The sequence below is a fragment of the Eptatretus burgeri genome, chromosome 16 (genome assembly GCF_056783735.1).
Source record: "Eptatretus burgeri isolate ZD-2024b chromosome 16, Ebu_testis_v1, whole genome shotgun sequence".
In the NCBI taxonomy this organism is placed as follows: Eukaryota; Metazoa; Chordata; class Myxini; order Myxiniformes; family Myxinidae; genus Eptatretus; species Eptatretus burgeri.
In genome coordinates, this window is record NC_140976.1 from 65276582 (window position 1) to 65293989 (window position 17408).

General features: G+C 39.6%; 1 protein-coding gene across 5 annotated transcripts in view; it reads right to left on the reverse strand.

Annotated features, from left to right (window-relative positions):
• Nucleotides 1–13768: 13768 nt before the first annotated feature.
• LOC147011231 (cytospin-A-like) overlaps nt 13769–17408 on the reverse strand; it is a 72726-nt gene continuing 69086 nt past the window's right edge. For 3 of the 5 annotated variants that reach the window (XM_085860244.1, XM_085860242.1, XM_085860243.1), the window contains exon 11: nt 13769–14727. In XM_085860244.1, coding sequence (XP_085716370.1) covers nt 14638–14727 — 90 coding nt within the window. In that variant the 3' untranslated portion in view covers nt 13769–14637. Of the gene's footprint in view, nt 15190–17408 lie in introns of all 5 variants that reach the window. The other 2 variants (XR_015052507.1, XM_085860245.1) reach the window with 2 other exon arrangements.

Genomic DNA, 17408 nt, shown 5'->3' on the forward strand with positions numbered 1-17408 from the left:
AAGCGTCAGTGCTGCAGTCTCCTGGGCTCTTGGGCACAATCCTGGACGGGTCTCCACTCTTACGCAGTATACTCGAATGGTTCAATCATCCCAGCAAGCTAGTACTCATTTTGCCAACCTCGGAAGGATGACAGGCTGAGTCAACCCCACCTGGTGTCAACCCCAAGTAACATCTAATGTATTGTGTTTGGTATGAAAGCCATTGTGGTCATATTCCCATACCTTTTCCTCCTCATCCTCCTCCTTCGTATGCAGCACAAAGCTGCGGGTAGCATCAGCGATGCCGCTGATGCAATGCCCCTACACTGTTACACTGGTACTCATTTCGCCAACTGCAGAAAGGATGACAGGCTGAGTCAACCCACCTGCTATTAATTCAATGGAAGACAGGAACCTAAGACAGGAACTCAGGAACCTAAGATCCTCAGCCAGCCACCCTCACCTCTAAGCGAATACAAGGTTTATCACCATATCATTTTCCATAATCTGAGTGTTCCTGTGGAGAAGCTTTGTTTCACTTTTGATGGAGATTAATTATTTATGATCAGCAAATACCACCCGTCGCTTCGCTGATGGGGATACAAAAGGGGGGAGGGAGAAAAAGAGGGAGAGAGAGAGAGAGAGAGAGCGAGGACGGAGATGGAGCGAAGAGGAGTGGGAAAGGTAAGACTGTGAGGTGAGAAGAAGGGAAGGCAGACTTGCGGTACAGCATTAATTACCGCCCAGACGCGGGCGGAGACGAGCGCCGCCTGGATGCGTCCGGAGACAAACACCATCCAGATATGTCCAGAGACAAAGACAGACAGAAGAGAGAGAGAGAGAGAGAGAGGCGAGTGAGAGAGGTGTGGGAGGAGGGTGCTACACTATATTGAGAGGGGGTGGAGCAAGGATGGAACAGCGAGCGAGAGAGAGTGTTATGTTTTATGAAGAACACACACACACACACACACACACACACACACACACACACACACACACACATGCTTGGCCGATATCAGCAACAACCCAAAAACCTTGAGTAGCTTTCACCGAAAAACAACGTTGCAATTATATTGTCATTTCAGGGATATCTTCACAAACATTAATCTTTATAAAGAGCTGCGTGTGATGGATAGAAAAAAAATTTTGGCTTGGTAATTTAGAAAACACGTCAATACGGCAAACGACTCGGAAATCAGATGTTATTTCACAACCACTCACTCAGGGTACTGGAGCAAAAACCACTCGCTCAGGGTGACAGAGCACGAACGACTTGCTCAGGGCAACGGAGCACGAACCACTCACTCTGAATGACGTGACGGGTAAAGCGTCCACAATAAGTGAACGATTCACTCAGAAGGACGTAGCGCAGTTCTGCTATCGACTGTAAGGCGTTCAGCAAGTGGCTGAAGCACTCGAACAAGCACTCCAATTGAATGATTGATGAGGAACGGTTGGTCAGGCTGTTGCCGCATATCATAAAGGATCTCTTTAACTTTAAAGCCAGTCTTCACTGCGCATGCAGCAGTTAAAGAAATATAATGAATTTGTTCAAATAATGACTTTATCAAAAAATAGAGCTGCTGCTTAATGCAGAACAACCTTGGAGACATCGCAAAGTTCAATTGCCCAATGAAATAAACATTGCAGAAAATCCACCATCTTGCCTATTCGTCTGTGCATGCGTCACGTGGTACATCAGTTTGCGGTTCGTGCAAACGTTATAACCTTTTTTTTAAAGTCTGTTTTTCACCAGATTTGCTTTGATTACCTGGGGAGCACCTCGCGAAACCTCCGAAAACATAGACACAGATCTGGCAGATGCTCTGGATAGGCAGTCCCTCCTGGAGGACAGGGCACGAGGTCTAGCAGTGAATGCATTAAATCGTGTAGCTCAATGAAGCTGGTTAATTTTGGCACATTCCTAAGTTGTTTATTCACTCAATATAATTCTCCAAACAGGAGAAAAAGATAAGTTTAATGCTTTGGAAATTGCACATTTTCTTGTGTATGTATGGAGAAGAAAGAACATAGGCTTGCTTGCTTAAAGTAAATAGGTATATCAGCTTAGTTATAAACTCATATCTTTACATTATCATATTTCACAACAGATTTGGATGCTTATTTAGTGTGGAAGGTCGATATCTGATCCTCAAAACCGAAATAATATTTGGATTATATACTTTAATTAGTTTGTGAGAGTAGATCGTGGAAAATCATATCATATAATGCATGAAATCGCTCCAAGCTCATAATTTGGAAACTATAGCACTAACAAAAGTGATGTACACAGCGATTCGTAGCAATGATGAACAGCCATTCGATAATATGAGTGAGAAAAGTGAAAAATATACTTTATCATTCAGAAATTGTTGTGGCCTGTTCCAAGTCAAAGCATGGTTGAGCAGGCCAAAAAACATGGCGGCTTCAGACCCAGTGATGACACCGAGGATATGCCTGAAGACCCCGGAGAGAGCAAGGTGGCCGAGGATCGCCTGCTGAAGGATGTAATTAAATAGGTCCGTTAATTATCTTCAAAAGGAGTGTTTTAATTAACCCAAACACCCAATTTTCACTCTTGCACCTCCTTGGAGTTTTACAAGTATGCACGCAAAGTTTCAGACCGCTAGATTTCATGGTTTTGGAGTTATGGAGGACACACACACGCACACGCACACACACACACACCCACACACACATTGCTTTTCATTAGTGACACTGATATCAGATATTAAAATTTTCAAACAACTACAAAAATGATGAAACACACATTGACCTTCTCGACTTTACTTCAAAGGAAAAATCACATTATGCTTTCATCAAAAATTTCTCAAGATTAACCAAATCACAACTATATAAGAGAAAATATAAAACGTACCCTTGTAAGAGATGTCTCAACTCCTTTCACACAAAAGAACGATTAAATCAACAATCGAAATATTGTAGTAGTCATAAATCAACCGTAATCAATTTACCAAAAGCAGGTTCAAACAAATCTATAAAACATCCGTTTGTGATATATGCTGATTTTGAAAGTATCCTTGAAAAGATGGATACTGTTTCTCCAAATCCAAGTATATCATTCACAAATAAATATCAAAAACATACCCCTTGTGGTTTCTGTTATTATATCAAATCATCTGTTGGTGATGAATACAACAAGTTAGAACTTTATAGTGGAGAAGATGCATCAGAGGAGTTGTAAGACGATTGGAAAAAGACTGTATAAGACAAAGAGAAACAATGGTGAAAACCTATAAACCAATGTCATTAACAAAGGGAGAGAAAAAGGAATTTATAAAGAACAGTATCTGTCATATTTGTGAGGAGAAAATTGAGAGAGACGTCAAGGTTAGGGATCACTGTCATCTTACTGGTAAATATAGAGGTCCAGCTCATTCCCATTGTAATCTTAATTACAAGCCTCCAAATTTTATTCCTGTCTTTATTCACAACAACGCTCACTATGACACACATCTATTTATAATTGAACTTTCAAAGACATCTGGAGATATTTCTGCCATTCCTAACACAGATCAAAAATACATCCCATTCAAAAAAACAATTCATACATCCCCCATAACCCATATCAGATTTCTTGACACATACAAGTTTATGTCAACTCCATTATCTAACTTAGTATCAAATATTAAAAACTTCCCGAATCTTAAATCACATTTCTCAAATCAAGAACAGATTGATCTCTTATCACAAAAGGGAATATATCCGGATGACTATATGGATTCATTTGAGAAGTTTAAAGAAACACAACTTCCTTCAAGGGAAAGTTTATATGGAAAGTTAAATAAAACTCATATTTCCGATAGAGATTTTACACAAGCTAAAAAGGTTTGGGAAAAGTTTAAAATAAAGAATCCTGGAGAATATCATGATTTGTATCTTAAAACTGATGTATTGGTATTGGTTGATGTGTTAGAACCTTTTAGAACAGTCTGTCATAATAAAAATTCTTATGGATTGGACCCCGTTCACTATTACACAGCCCCGGGCTTGTCTTGGAGTTCTATGTTAAAAAATACAAAACAAAATTTGGAATTAATCAGTGATATACATATGCTTTTAATGATAGAGAAGGCTAAAAGAGGAGGAATATCTCAAGTATGTTCCAAGAGATATGTGAAAGCAAATAACAAATATCTTCCTGATTACAATAAGAATGAGGACAACTCTTACCTGATGTATGATGATGCTAACAATTTGTATGGTTGGGCTATGTCTCAATCTTTACCGTATGGAAAACTTAAATGGGTTAAAGAAAAACATTATGAAAAAGTTTTACTTGACATTGTTATCTCCTCTCAAAAAGAATTGGATGAAGCTGAAGTTGGATATTATTTTGAGGTTAATTTAAAATATCCAGAAGAACTTCATAACAAACATAAAGACCTACCTTATGCCCCTGATAAAGAAAGTCCAAGAAAAGAATGGTTAAGTGATTACCAACAGTCATTTAATATAAAAGGTAAATCTCCAGAAAAACTACTTACAACATTAAATGATAAAGAAAGTTACGTTTTACATCAAAGGAACTTGAGACAATATTTATCTGCTGGGTTGAGAGTGAGAAAAATTCATCGAATTTTGAAATTTAAACAAAGTCATTGGTTAAAGAAATATATTGATTCTAATACAAAAAGGAGAACAGAAGTAAAAGCAGATTTTGAGAAGAACTTTTCTAAATTAATGAATAATGCTGTATTTGGAAAGACTATGGAAAATGTTAGGAATCGACAAAACATAAGACTTTCTACATCTTGGAAACAGGCTTCAAAGTTAATTAATAGACCAAGTTTTGAACGAGCGGAGGTGTTTTCAGAGAACTTTTGTGCTATTCATTTGAAAAAAAGAGAGTATTGAAATGGATAAACCTATTTATATAGGAACATCAATTCTTGACTTGTCAAAATCGTTAATGTATGACTATTACTATAATAATTTAAAATTAAAGTATAAGGATAATGTGTCATTGTTATATACGGATACAGATAGTTTTATATTAGAAATTAAGACAAGTGATGTATATGAGGGTATGATTGATAATATTGATATGTATGATACAAGTAATTATAAGTCTGATAGTATGTTGCTTTCATTAAAGAATAAGGTTATTGGTAAGTTTAAGGATGAGTTGGGTGGAAAGGTCATGAGTGAATTTGTGGGTTTGAGATCAAAGTCTTATGCTTTTACGTATATGAGGCACCGTGAGGAGGAGTGATTTAAGCGACATTTTTTAATGATATGATGATGATAGGCTCGGATGATAGGGTGAGGGTTAAAATAGTGCTATATGGCATTAACTCCAAATGGCCGATGTGTCCTTTACATCACTCCTTGTGGCGCCTCATATTGATAAAAATAACATTGAAAGGTGTGATAAGCTAAAGGGAATAAAGAAAAATATAATCAAGGAAACAATAAACTTTAAACATTATTACAACTGTTTAACCTTAAAGAAGGAAGAGTACAGAAAAATGAATACAATAAGAAGTTATAAACATCAATTATATACAGAAGAGATAAATAAGAAAGCATTGGGAGCTATTGATGATAAAAGATATATTTTAGAGAATGGAATCAAGAGTATTCCTTATGGTTACAAGTATAAGTGTTAAGGGGCATTTTTTTTTACTGATTTGTAAATGAGAGAACCAAGCAATAACGAAACCAAAGAGTGGAGATGTAATCAGCCTTGGTATTCAAATGGAAAACATAAAGAATGTGAGAAATATCAAATAAGTCTTATTGAAGAAATAACCGGGGTAAAAGTAAATAAAACAAATAAGCGGATAAATTTAATCACAAATAAGTTGGAGGATGTAAAGGAAAAAATAAATATCCTTGAATGGACTGAAAACTTTGATGGTTATCAATTGAACAATGGAAAAACAATTTACTACAATCTCAAAATGATATGTGGATCAGGAGGTGGTCAAACAAGAACATTGAGAGAAGTTTATCATTTTATGTCTGCTCAACAAAGACATATAAACCAAGAACTAAGTTTTAAAATAATATTTGTGAATACACTCGATGGTGATGAATGTAATTGGAAAATTAATTTATTACCTTGAGAAGAACATGGACAAATATTTGTTGGATCACTCGTTGAATGGAATGAAAATATAAAAGGAAATCAGTAAGTCTCAATTTAACATGTGCTCAATGGGCCTTGAGTCAGGGGGGGGGTAGGGGGGGAATCAGGCTCAATTTAACATGAGCTTGTATGGGGGAGGGAGAAAATCAATCTCCTGTTTTAACCTAATGAGCCTTGAGTCAGAAAGGTTTCCCCTATTCATTTGTATGGGAGGGGAGGAATCGGTCTCCTGTTTAGGGTTTTTTTGGGGTTGATTCAGAGAGATTTCCCCCTTTTCCCCATTCATTTGCATGGATGCCTCAGAAGCCCCATTGATCCTCCACTATATATTTACTCTACTATCATTATTTATATATATATATATATATATATATATATATATATATATATATATATATATATATATGTCACATGTTTATTTCAATGTTAACATGCTTTATATATTTTTACATGTTTATTTTGATGTTAACTGCTTTATATATGTTTTCCATGTTTATTTCAATGTTAACATGCTTCATATATATTTTCCATGTTTATTTCAATGTTAACATGCTTTATATAAGTTTTACATGTTTATTTCAATGTCAACATGCTTCATATATATTTCACATGTTTATTTCAATGTTAACATGCTTTATATATATTTTACATGTTTATTTCAATGTTAACATGCTTTACATATATTGTTACGAATTCTGGCCCGCCTGGCATGCGATCCATTGCGTAACTCCAATCGCAACTGCGTCGCCCACCGGACGGACAATTCAGTCGTGACCCTCCTGGAACTACCGCCAGGATCCAGTCACTGGTGGGGGTTTAACCTCACCACGATCGTGCCAATTGCGCACTCGCGCAGGATAGGGTTGCTCGCCAAATTCGACCGACCTCAGTACCTGCGCGAGTAGTCGACCGGGCGATCGTACCTCGCCGCAGGTCGGCCTAGGACACGAACCGCTTAAGCGGTCCGTTCCGTGCTACAGTGATAACCGAGCGGTGTTATCGCCGACCTCGACGGATCAGATTCTCTTCTTTACCCGGGTGTTCAAAACCCACTACTAATTTATTCCGCGATTCAAGATGGCACTTTCAATGGGGAAAAAGATGACGAACGTGATACATTTCACACAAGGACATTTATTACAAAGCACATATTGCACACACAACACAAGCAAGGAATCATGCAATATACAAGAAAAGCGAACAGAAAGCAATACCACCGACTACAATGAGAATGTACATAACAGTCACTTACACAGGTCTAACTTATAGGGGCACGGCGCCACAGCAGTCATACAAAAGCAACAGGAAATGGAAAGAAAAGACCCCCTCACAGACAAGGGGGTCAGGCTGGACCACTTTGGTCTTTATGACACGGGACCTGGGAGACCGAACGGGTCCCGCGAGACCGTAGCAAGTTACCTGCCCCCTCGAGAAGCGACGGTCGGCGAGCCCTCTCCGGCACTCTCCTCTCATGCGCGCCTCGACCCCGTATCCACCAATCGCCAGCGAGCTCTCGCAGCCTCTCCCGTCAGCCCCCGGCGCCGCAAAAAAAAAGCGGGAAAACTCGCGCGCCGTTGTCGGCCTTTCACGGGGCCTTCGTTTGAAGTCTTCTTACGATCCAAAATAACGATAGAACAGAAAAAAGGGTATCTCGAAGCGTCGCAGCCCAGTGAATCACATGAAATCCCTTTAAACAACGGTGGGGAACTATCTGCACATAAACTTAGCGTCATAACTGATCTAAGGACCCTTATTGGTGTATTGCGAATTTCCACAGCCGTAACAATATTTTCCATGTTTATTTCAATGTTAACATGCTTCATATATATTTTACATGTTTATTTCAATGTAAACATGCTTCATATATATATTTTTCATGTTTATTTCAATGTTAACATGCTTCTTTATATATATTTTACGTGTTTATTATCTTGCCAAAACGAGGTTTTTGCAAGATATGTTAGTCATCTTGTATGTTTTTTTTTCTTTGTTTGTTTGTCTGTAATCACGTATAAAAAATTCTGCAGAGCACAGTTATCATCGGAAATTTTTGTAACTTCACATATCAGAGGCCTGTAGAGGTCCCTTTCAGTGCACAACATTTTGAAGGTCAAGGTCAAAGGTCAAGGTCACTTTGGCGCAAATCAGCGGAGTCGATGAAACCCTTATTTTTTGAGTAATTTTGATCGGATCGTCTTCAAACTTCACGGGAATATAGTTCATGGTCTGGCGCTCAGCTGATTAATTTTGGTGGCGATTGGCCTTGACTTTCATATGTTTTTTATTTTTTTTGGTCTGTAATCACGTATAAATCATTCTGCAGAGCACAGTTATCATTGGAAATTTTTGTAACTTCGCATATCAGAGGCCTATAGAGGTCCCTTTCAGCACATAAAATTTTGAAGGTCAAGGTCAAAGGTCAAGGTCACTTTGTCGCAAATCAGGGGAGTTGACGAAACCCTTATTTTTTGAGTAATTTTGATCGGATCGTCTTCAAACTTCATGGGAATATAGTTCATGGTCTGGCGCTTAGCTGATTAATTTTTGGTGGCGATTGGCCTTGACCTTCATGGTTAGCGCCTCAGGTCAAACATATTTGACCCCAAGGTCAAATTTTCAAGTTTTAGGAACCACATCGTGTAGTACCTCAAATTGAACACCTCGATGAGTGCTTTCTAGATATGTCAAGCTTGAGACATTATGACGTCATTTGGTGACGTTATGAGGCAAAAGCATATTTTTCATGGTTACTCTGTAGAACGATTCTCATCGGAATCTCTCGTAGGCAGATATTCCTCAAGGAGTCGCTCCTGGTGGATAGCAGCTCTGTTCACCTCAGTGTGACCTTAAAGAAGTCACACGTGGTCACCTTTTGGCAAGATACGGGTCACCCTGCGGGTGACATTGGTTTATTTCAATGTTTACATGCCTTATATATATTTCACATGTTTATTTCAATGTTAACATGCTTCATATATAATTTCAATGTTAACATGCTTTATATAAGTTTTACGTGTTTATTTCAATGTTAACATGGAGCCTGGTGTTGGCGCAGTGGTTAGGGCAGCGGCTTGGGATCCAAGAGGTCCTGAGTTCAAACCCCGTTGAGCCACTGAATTAATACACCAGGGGGTTGACTCAGCCTGTCATCCTTCCGAGGTCGGCGAAATGAGTACCAGTATACTGGGCCGGTGTATACCCCGGTTAGAATAGGTGTACCATATCCCTGTGTGTCGTAAGAGGCGACCAGGGTTGCGTCAGGAAGGGCATCCGGCGTAAAACATGTGCCAAATCACTATGCGGATCATAATGGATGATCCGCTGTGGCGACCCCTAACGGGAGCAGCCGAAAGAAGAAGAAGAAGAAGATTTCAATGTTAACATGCTTCATGTATATTTCACATGTTTATTTCAATGTTAACATGTTTATATTTATTTCAATGTTAACATGCTTATTTCAATGATAACATGCTTTATATAAGTTTTACATGTTTATTTCAATGTTAACATGCTATATATATATATATATATATATATATATATATATATATATATATATATATATATATATATGAAAATATATATATATATATATATATATATATATATATATATATATATATATATATATATATATATATATATATATATATATATATATATATATATATATATATATATATATATATATATATATATATATATGTGTATATATGTATATGTGTATATATATATATATATATATATATATGTGTATATATGTATATGTGTATATATATATGTATATATGTGTATATATGTATATGTGTATATATATATGTATGTATATATATATATATATATATATATATATATATATATATATATATATATATATATATATATATATATATATATATATATATATGTATACATATATATATATATATATATATATATATATATATATATATATTTTACATCTTTATTATCTTGCCAAAACGAAGTTTTTGCAAGATATGTTAGTCAGCTTGTATGTTTTTTTTTTTTGTTTGTTTGTTTGTCTGTAATCACGTATAAAAAATTCTGCAGAGCACAGTTATCATTAGAAATTTTTGTAACTTCGCATATCAGAGGCCTATAGAGGTCCCTTTCAGCGCATAAAATTTTGAAGGTCAAGGTCAAAGGTCAAGGTCACTTTGTCGCAAATCAGGGGAGTTGACAAAACCCTTATTTTTTGAGTAATTTTAATCTAATCGTCTCCAAACTTTATGGGAATGTAGTATATGGTCTGGCGCTCAGCTGATTAATTTTCGGTGGCGATTGGCCTTGACCTTCATGGTTAGCGCCTGAGGTCAAACATATTGACCCCAAGGTCAAATTTTCAAGTTTTAGGAACCATATCGTGTAGTACCTCAAATTGAACACCTCGATGAGTGCTTTCTAGATATGTCAAGCTTGAGACATTATGACGTCATTTGGTGACGTTATGAGGCAAACACATATTTTTCATGGTTACTCTGTAGAATGATTCTCATCGGAATCTCTCGTAGGCAGATATTCCTCAAGGAGTCGCTCCTGGTGGATAGCAGCTCTGTTCACCTCAGTGTGACCTTAAAGAAGTCACACGTGGTCACCTTTTGGCAAGATACGGGTCACCCTGCGGGTGACATTAGTTTATTTTTTCAATGTTAACATGCTTTACATTTATTTTACATGTTTATTTCAATGTTAACATGCTTTATATATGTATTTGCAAGTTTATTTCAATGTTAACATGCTTTATATATGTTTTCATGTTTATTTCAAAGTTAACATGCTTTATATATATTTCACATGCTTATTTCAATGTTAGGTCAGGTATGGGAGCATGTGCCAGAACAGCGCGTCGCTGCGTCCACTTTCCGCCGGTACTCCAGGGGCCTCCGTCCGTCTGGCCTTCCCCCAGGCAGATGCCAGGCCCATCCCCATCTCCTTGAGATGCTGGTCAAGCTGCTGGTGATGGAAGGACTAAAAGGACTCTGCCTCCTGTCTTTTTGTCAGTGCCACCGCCTCCAAACCATATAACATAGCTGGTCTCACTACCGTCTTATATACTTTCCCCTTCACTCTTGCAGCTACCCTTCTGTCACAAATCACTCCTGCAACTCTTCTCCACCCACTCCATCCTGCCTGCACTCTCTTTTTCACTTCTCTCCCACACTCTCCGTTACTTTGGACAGTTGATCCCAAGTATTTAAACCCATCCACCTTCCCCACCTCAACTCCTTGCAACTGCACCATACCACCACCCTCCCTCTCATTTACGCACATGTACTCAGTCTTACTCCAACTGACTATCATTCCCCTTCTCTCCAGTGCGTACCTCTACCTCTCGAGGCTCACCTCAGCCTGCTCCCAACTCTCCCTACAGATCATGATGTCATCCGCGAACATCATAGTCCATGGAGACTCCAGTCTGATCTCGTCCGTCAACCTGTCCATCACCATTGCAAACAGGAAAGGGCTCAGAGTCGATCCTTGGTGCAATCCCACTTTTACCTTAAACCGGTCCGTCATTCCCACCGCACACCTCACCGCTGTCACACTGTCCTCATACATATCCTGCACAATCCTCCACCACTCCCGACTTCCTCATACAATGCCACAACTCCTCTCTTGGCACCCTATCATAAGCTTTCTCTAAATCCACAAACACACAATGTAACTCCTCTGGCCTTCCCTATACTTCTCCATCAACATTCTCAAAGCAAACATCGCATCAGTGGTGCTCTTTCCTGGCATAAACTCATATTGCTGCTCACAAATTGTCACCTCTCTTCTCAATCGAGCTTCCACTACTCTTTCTCACAACTTCATGGTGTGGCTTAACAACTTTATCCCTCTGTTAGTTCCACAGCTCCACACATCACCCTTGTTCTTGAAAATCGGAACCAATACACTTACTCTCCACTCCTCTGGCATCCTCTCACTTTCCAAGATTTTATTAAACAATCAGGTAAACAACCCCACTGCCATCTCTCCGAAGCACTTCCATGCCTCCACTGGTATGTCATCTGGGCCAACCGCCTTTCCACTTTTCATCCTCTTCATAGCAGTCCTCACTTCATCCTTACTGATCCACCCCACTTCCTGATTCACTATCTCCACCTCTTCCAACCTTCTCTCTCATTTTCTTCATTCATCAGCTCCTCAAAGTACTCCATCCACCTTCTCAACACACTCTCCTCGCTCGTCAGCACATTCCCATTTACGTCCTTTATCACCCTAACCTGCAGAACATCCTTCCCAGCTCGGTCCCTCTGTCTTGCCAATCGGTATAAATCCTTTTCCCCTTCTTTTGTATCCAACTTCTCATACAGCTCGTCATATGCCTTTTTCTTAACCTTTGCCACCTCTCTCTTTGCCTTTCGCCGCCACTCCTTGTACTCCTGCCTACTTTCTTCATCTCTCTGACTATCCCACTTCTTTTTCGCCAACCCCTTCTTCCTTATACTTTCCTCTACTTCCTCGTTCCACCATCAAGTCTGCTTATCTTCCTTCCTCTGTCCAGATGTCACACCAAGTACCTTCCTAGCTTTCTCCCTCACCACTTCTGCTGTAGTTGCCCAATCATCCCACCCATCTTCACCACCATCCAACACCTGTCTCGCCTCCTCCCTAAATTCCACGCAACAGTCTTCCTCCTTCAGCTTCCACCATCTGGTCCTTGGTTCAGCCCTCACTCTCTTCTTCAACCTCACCTCCAAAATCATCCTACAGACCACCAATCGATGCTGTCGAGCAGCACTCTCCCCTGCCACCACCTTACAGCCTCTAATCTCTTTCAGGTTGCATCTCCTGCTAAAGATGTAATCCACCTGTCTGCACTTTCCTCCACTCTTGTACGTCACCCTGTGTTCCTCCTTCTTCTTGAAATAGGTATTTACCACCGCCATTTCCATTCTTTTTGCAAACTCTACCACATTTCTCTTGTTGAGACTGTACCTACCCATCACCTCCTCATCCTCTTTATTTTCTTCCCCAACATGGGGAAGAGATATGTATATATATATATATATATATATATATATATATATATATATATATATATATATATATATATATATATATATATATATATATATATATATATATATATATATATATATATATATATATATATATATATATATATATATATATATATATATATATATATATATATATATATATATATATATATATATATATATATATATATATATATATATATATATATATATATATATATATATATATATATATATATATATATATATATATATATATATATATATATATATATATATATATATATATATATATATATATATATATATATATAATGTTGAGATGGAGGGAGGGAAGGGGTGATGGTGATCAATGGTTGACATTTTGTAAATACATTTAGATTTCTTCTGAGAAACTTTTTACATCTTTTCCTGAGCCCCCCCCCCCACCCACCTCTTCAATGTTATACCAAATTAGTGAGGTGGAGGGGACACGGTAGGTGGTGGAGGGGATGCATCAGGATTTCCTTCTCAACATCCAATAACTGACAATTCAAACTCTCTGCATCCCCAGTGAGATGTTTCACTCAACCATTGCTTATTCATACAGATTGAATGTAGAATCATTCCTCCCTATAGTTTGCAAGAAACGTCGTCACAAGAGTGAAAAGAAAAAGAAAAACAAATAATATTTATTGCACCGTTTCCCTCCAAACCACATCACAGTAAAATTTCACAAATGACATAAATAAACGACATGAACCCCCTCCCTGATGAGGGAGAAAATTCCCATTGCCCACTGCAGACTTTGGACCTCATCACAGAGCATGTGGATGACCAAGTTCAGTGGTTACCCTTAAGTTGATCACGAAGTCATTTAGAACACTCATATCATCTGTATACCAAACATAATTGGACAAGCCATCGTGGAGCTGGAAATTCGAGGCTCCACTTTTGCCCGCAATGAACAAATCGATTTGGGTTTTCCCAGAGTTAGGGCAATATTCCTACTTGTTCAGCTACAAACCGAGAAACTTCATCAAAAAGAAAGATAAAATAAATCCTTGTAGTTGGCACATTGTGACGTCATAACAGGTTCTGTACGTACTCCAAATGCCTTGTTGGTGACACGTCGGAGAATGTAACGTAAAGTTGGTTTCTACAAAGAGCAACTTGGGCCGAGTCAGTTTTAGAACCTTGGGCTTTCCTCCCAGGAATGAACTTTCTGTGGGAAATCGTACTCACTGTCCAAAACAAAAACTTCAGCCACTGTTAAAACTTTTACATTGATGATGATGATGATACCCTTCGAGTTTAAAAAAATAAAAACAAAGCGAGTTCAAGGAAATGGCCCCAGTTCCACAGAGTTTACCCAACTGTCAGACTTGAACGATAAAGCCTCGTCTCGGATGCGCATTGCTGGTCAGTAGAAGGGAGGGAGACGGAAACAGTGGGAGATTCATCAGGGGAAACCATCGTGAATGCATGATGAAGGGGTAACAATGGCGATCTTCCTGCCCCATGCGATCGACGTCACGTCTCAAAATACATGTAGATAGAAGTCACGTAGTGCTTCACGCCGTGCCAGTCAGGACATTCGTTTTGTAGAAGTTCTTCAATGTTCTGCAAGAGAGGGGAATGAGGAACCAAGAGCATCAAGATGAGGACTTGTCTCGAAAAAGCAAAAAATTGGTACTTTTACCCGACCAAGGTGTAGAGAGTGGTAAAGAAAGTTTGAGAAGGTGATGGAAGGACTAAAAGCATGTTCAAACACATGACAAGTGCTTCAACAGGACAGTCTCCTTTGGGGTGAGTTTATAGGATGTCACAGAACGTTCAAATGAGCACAATCTCTTTCTATCGCAAAGTTGCTCTCTCCAAACTCTGTCCCAAGTATCTGCAGAATGCAGGTGGTCCACCCAGAACACCCTCCTTGTGAAACTACCTAAATACAGAACTACTGCTCACCTGCACTCATTTATTCCTCTCTTTCCCACCTGTGGAACCAACTTTCAAATTCTCTTTGATCTCATTCTTCCCTCCAAGTCTTCAAGACAGCTTTTCACCACCATCTCCGGTCATTTCCTATCCAAACAAAAACATGACCTTTTCTACACCTGTTAAACCACCACCACTCCTCCGTATATTTTGCTGAGTTACCCATCTTGTCCACCCCTTGCATTCTCACCTACCCATCGTTCCGTGCATCCCTTGTTTGTCCATCTCCCTTCTGCCTATCCCCTGCTCTTCACTTTGTTATGTTGTGTCCTGATCTGTTCTGTGTTATAACTCCTCCACAAGCCTTGACCATGTATAAAAAACTAAAAAAGTATCCCACAAAGTTGAACATGTTTTTTTACAAATTAAACATGACCATAATGTTGAGGGAGACAGAGAGAGAGACACAGAGACAAAGAGAGAGAGACACAGAGACAAAGAGAGAGAGACACAGACACAGAGAGAGAGAGAGACAGACATAGAGACACACAGAGACAGAGAGAGAGAGAGAGAGAGTCGGAGAGACACACACACACACACAGACACAGACACAGACACAGACACAGACACAGACACAGACACAGACACAGACACAGACACAGAGACAGAGAGAGAGAGAGAGAGAGAGAGAGAGAGAGAGAGAGACACAGAGACAGAGAGAGAGAGAGACACAGAGACACAGAGACAAAGAGAGAGACAGAGAGACACAGAGACACAGAGACAGAGAGACAGAGACACAGAGAGAGAGAGAGAGAGAGAGAGAGAGAGAGAGAGAGAGAGAGAGAGAGAGAGAGAGAGAGAGACAGAGAGAGAGAGACAGAGAGAGAGAGAGAGACAGAGAGAGAGACAGAGAGACAGAGACAGAGACAGAGACAGAGACAGAGACAGAGACAGAGACAGAGACAGAGACAGAGACAGAGACAGAGACAGAGACAGAGACAGAGACAGAGACAGAGACAGAGACAGAGACAGAGACAGAGACAGAGACAGACACAGAGAGACAGACACAGAGAGACAGACACAGAGAGACAGACAAACAGAGAGACAGACACAGAGAGACAGACACAGAGAGACAGACAAACAGAGAGAAACAGAGACAGACAGACAGAGAGACAGACACAGAGAAACAGAGAGACAGACACAGAGAGACAGACAAAAAGAGACAGACAAAAAGAGAGAAACAGAGACAGAGAGAAAGAGAGAGACAGACACAGACAGACAGAAATAGAAAGAGAGAGACAGACAGAGAAAGAGAGAGAGAGACCGAGAAAGAGAGATAGAGACACACAGACAGAGAGACACAGAGACAGACAGACAGAGACAGAGAGGCACAGAGAGACACAGAAAGAGAGAGAGAGACAGAGAGAGAGATAGACACAGATACACTGACAGAGACACACACAGAGAGACAGAGAGAGAGAGAGAGAGAGACACATAGAGACAGACAGACAGAGACAGATATAGAGACAGAGAGAGACAGACAGACAGAGAGATAGACACAGATACACAGACAGAGACACACAGAGAGATAGACACAGATACACAGACAGAGACACACAGAGAGAGACAGAGACAGATACACAGACAGAGACACACAGATAGAGACAGAGACACAGAGAGAGACATACACAGACAGAGACACACAGAGAGAGACAGAGACACAGAGAGAGACACAGAGAGACAAAGGAGACAGACAGAGAGAGACAGAAAGAGACAGAGACAGACAGAGAGACAGAGAGACAGACAGAGACAGACACAGAGACAGACAGAGACAGACACAGAGAGACAGGGACAGACACAGAGAGACAGGGACAGAGACAGACAGACAGAGATAGACACACACACACAGAGAGAGAGAGAGACAAAGACAGACAGAGCGGGACAGACAGAGAGACAGAGAGAGATAGACACAGATACACAGACAGAGACACACAGAGAGAGAGACAGAGACATAGAGAGAGAGACAGACAGAGAGAGACACATAGAGACAGAGACAAAGAGAGACAGACAGACAGAGAAACACATAGAGACAGAGACAGAGACCGACAGACAGAGCGAAAGACAGACAGAGAGAGACAGAGAGAGAGACACAGAAAGACAGAGAGAGAAAGACAGAGACAGAGAGAAACAAAGAAAGAGAGAGAGAGAGAGAGAGACAGACACAGAGACAGACAGAAATAGAAAGACAGAGACAGACAGAGAAAGAGAGAGACAGAGAAAGAGAGAGAGACACAGACAGACAGACAGAGAGAAAGAGAGACAGACAGAGAAAGAGAGAGAGACAGAGACAGACAGAGAAAGAGAGA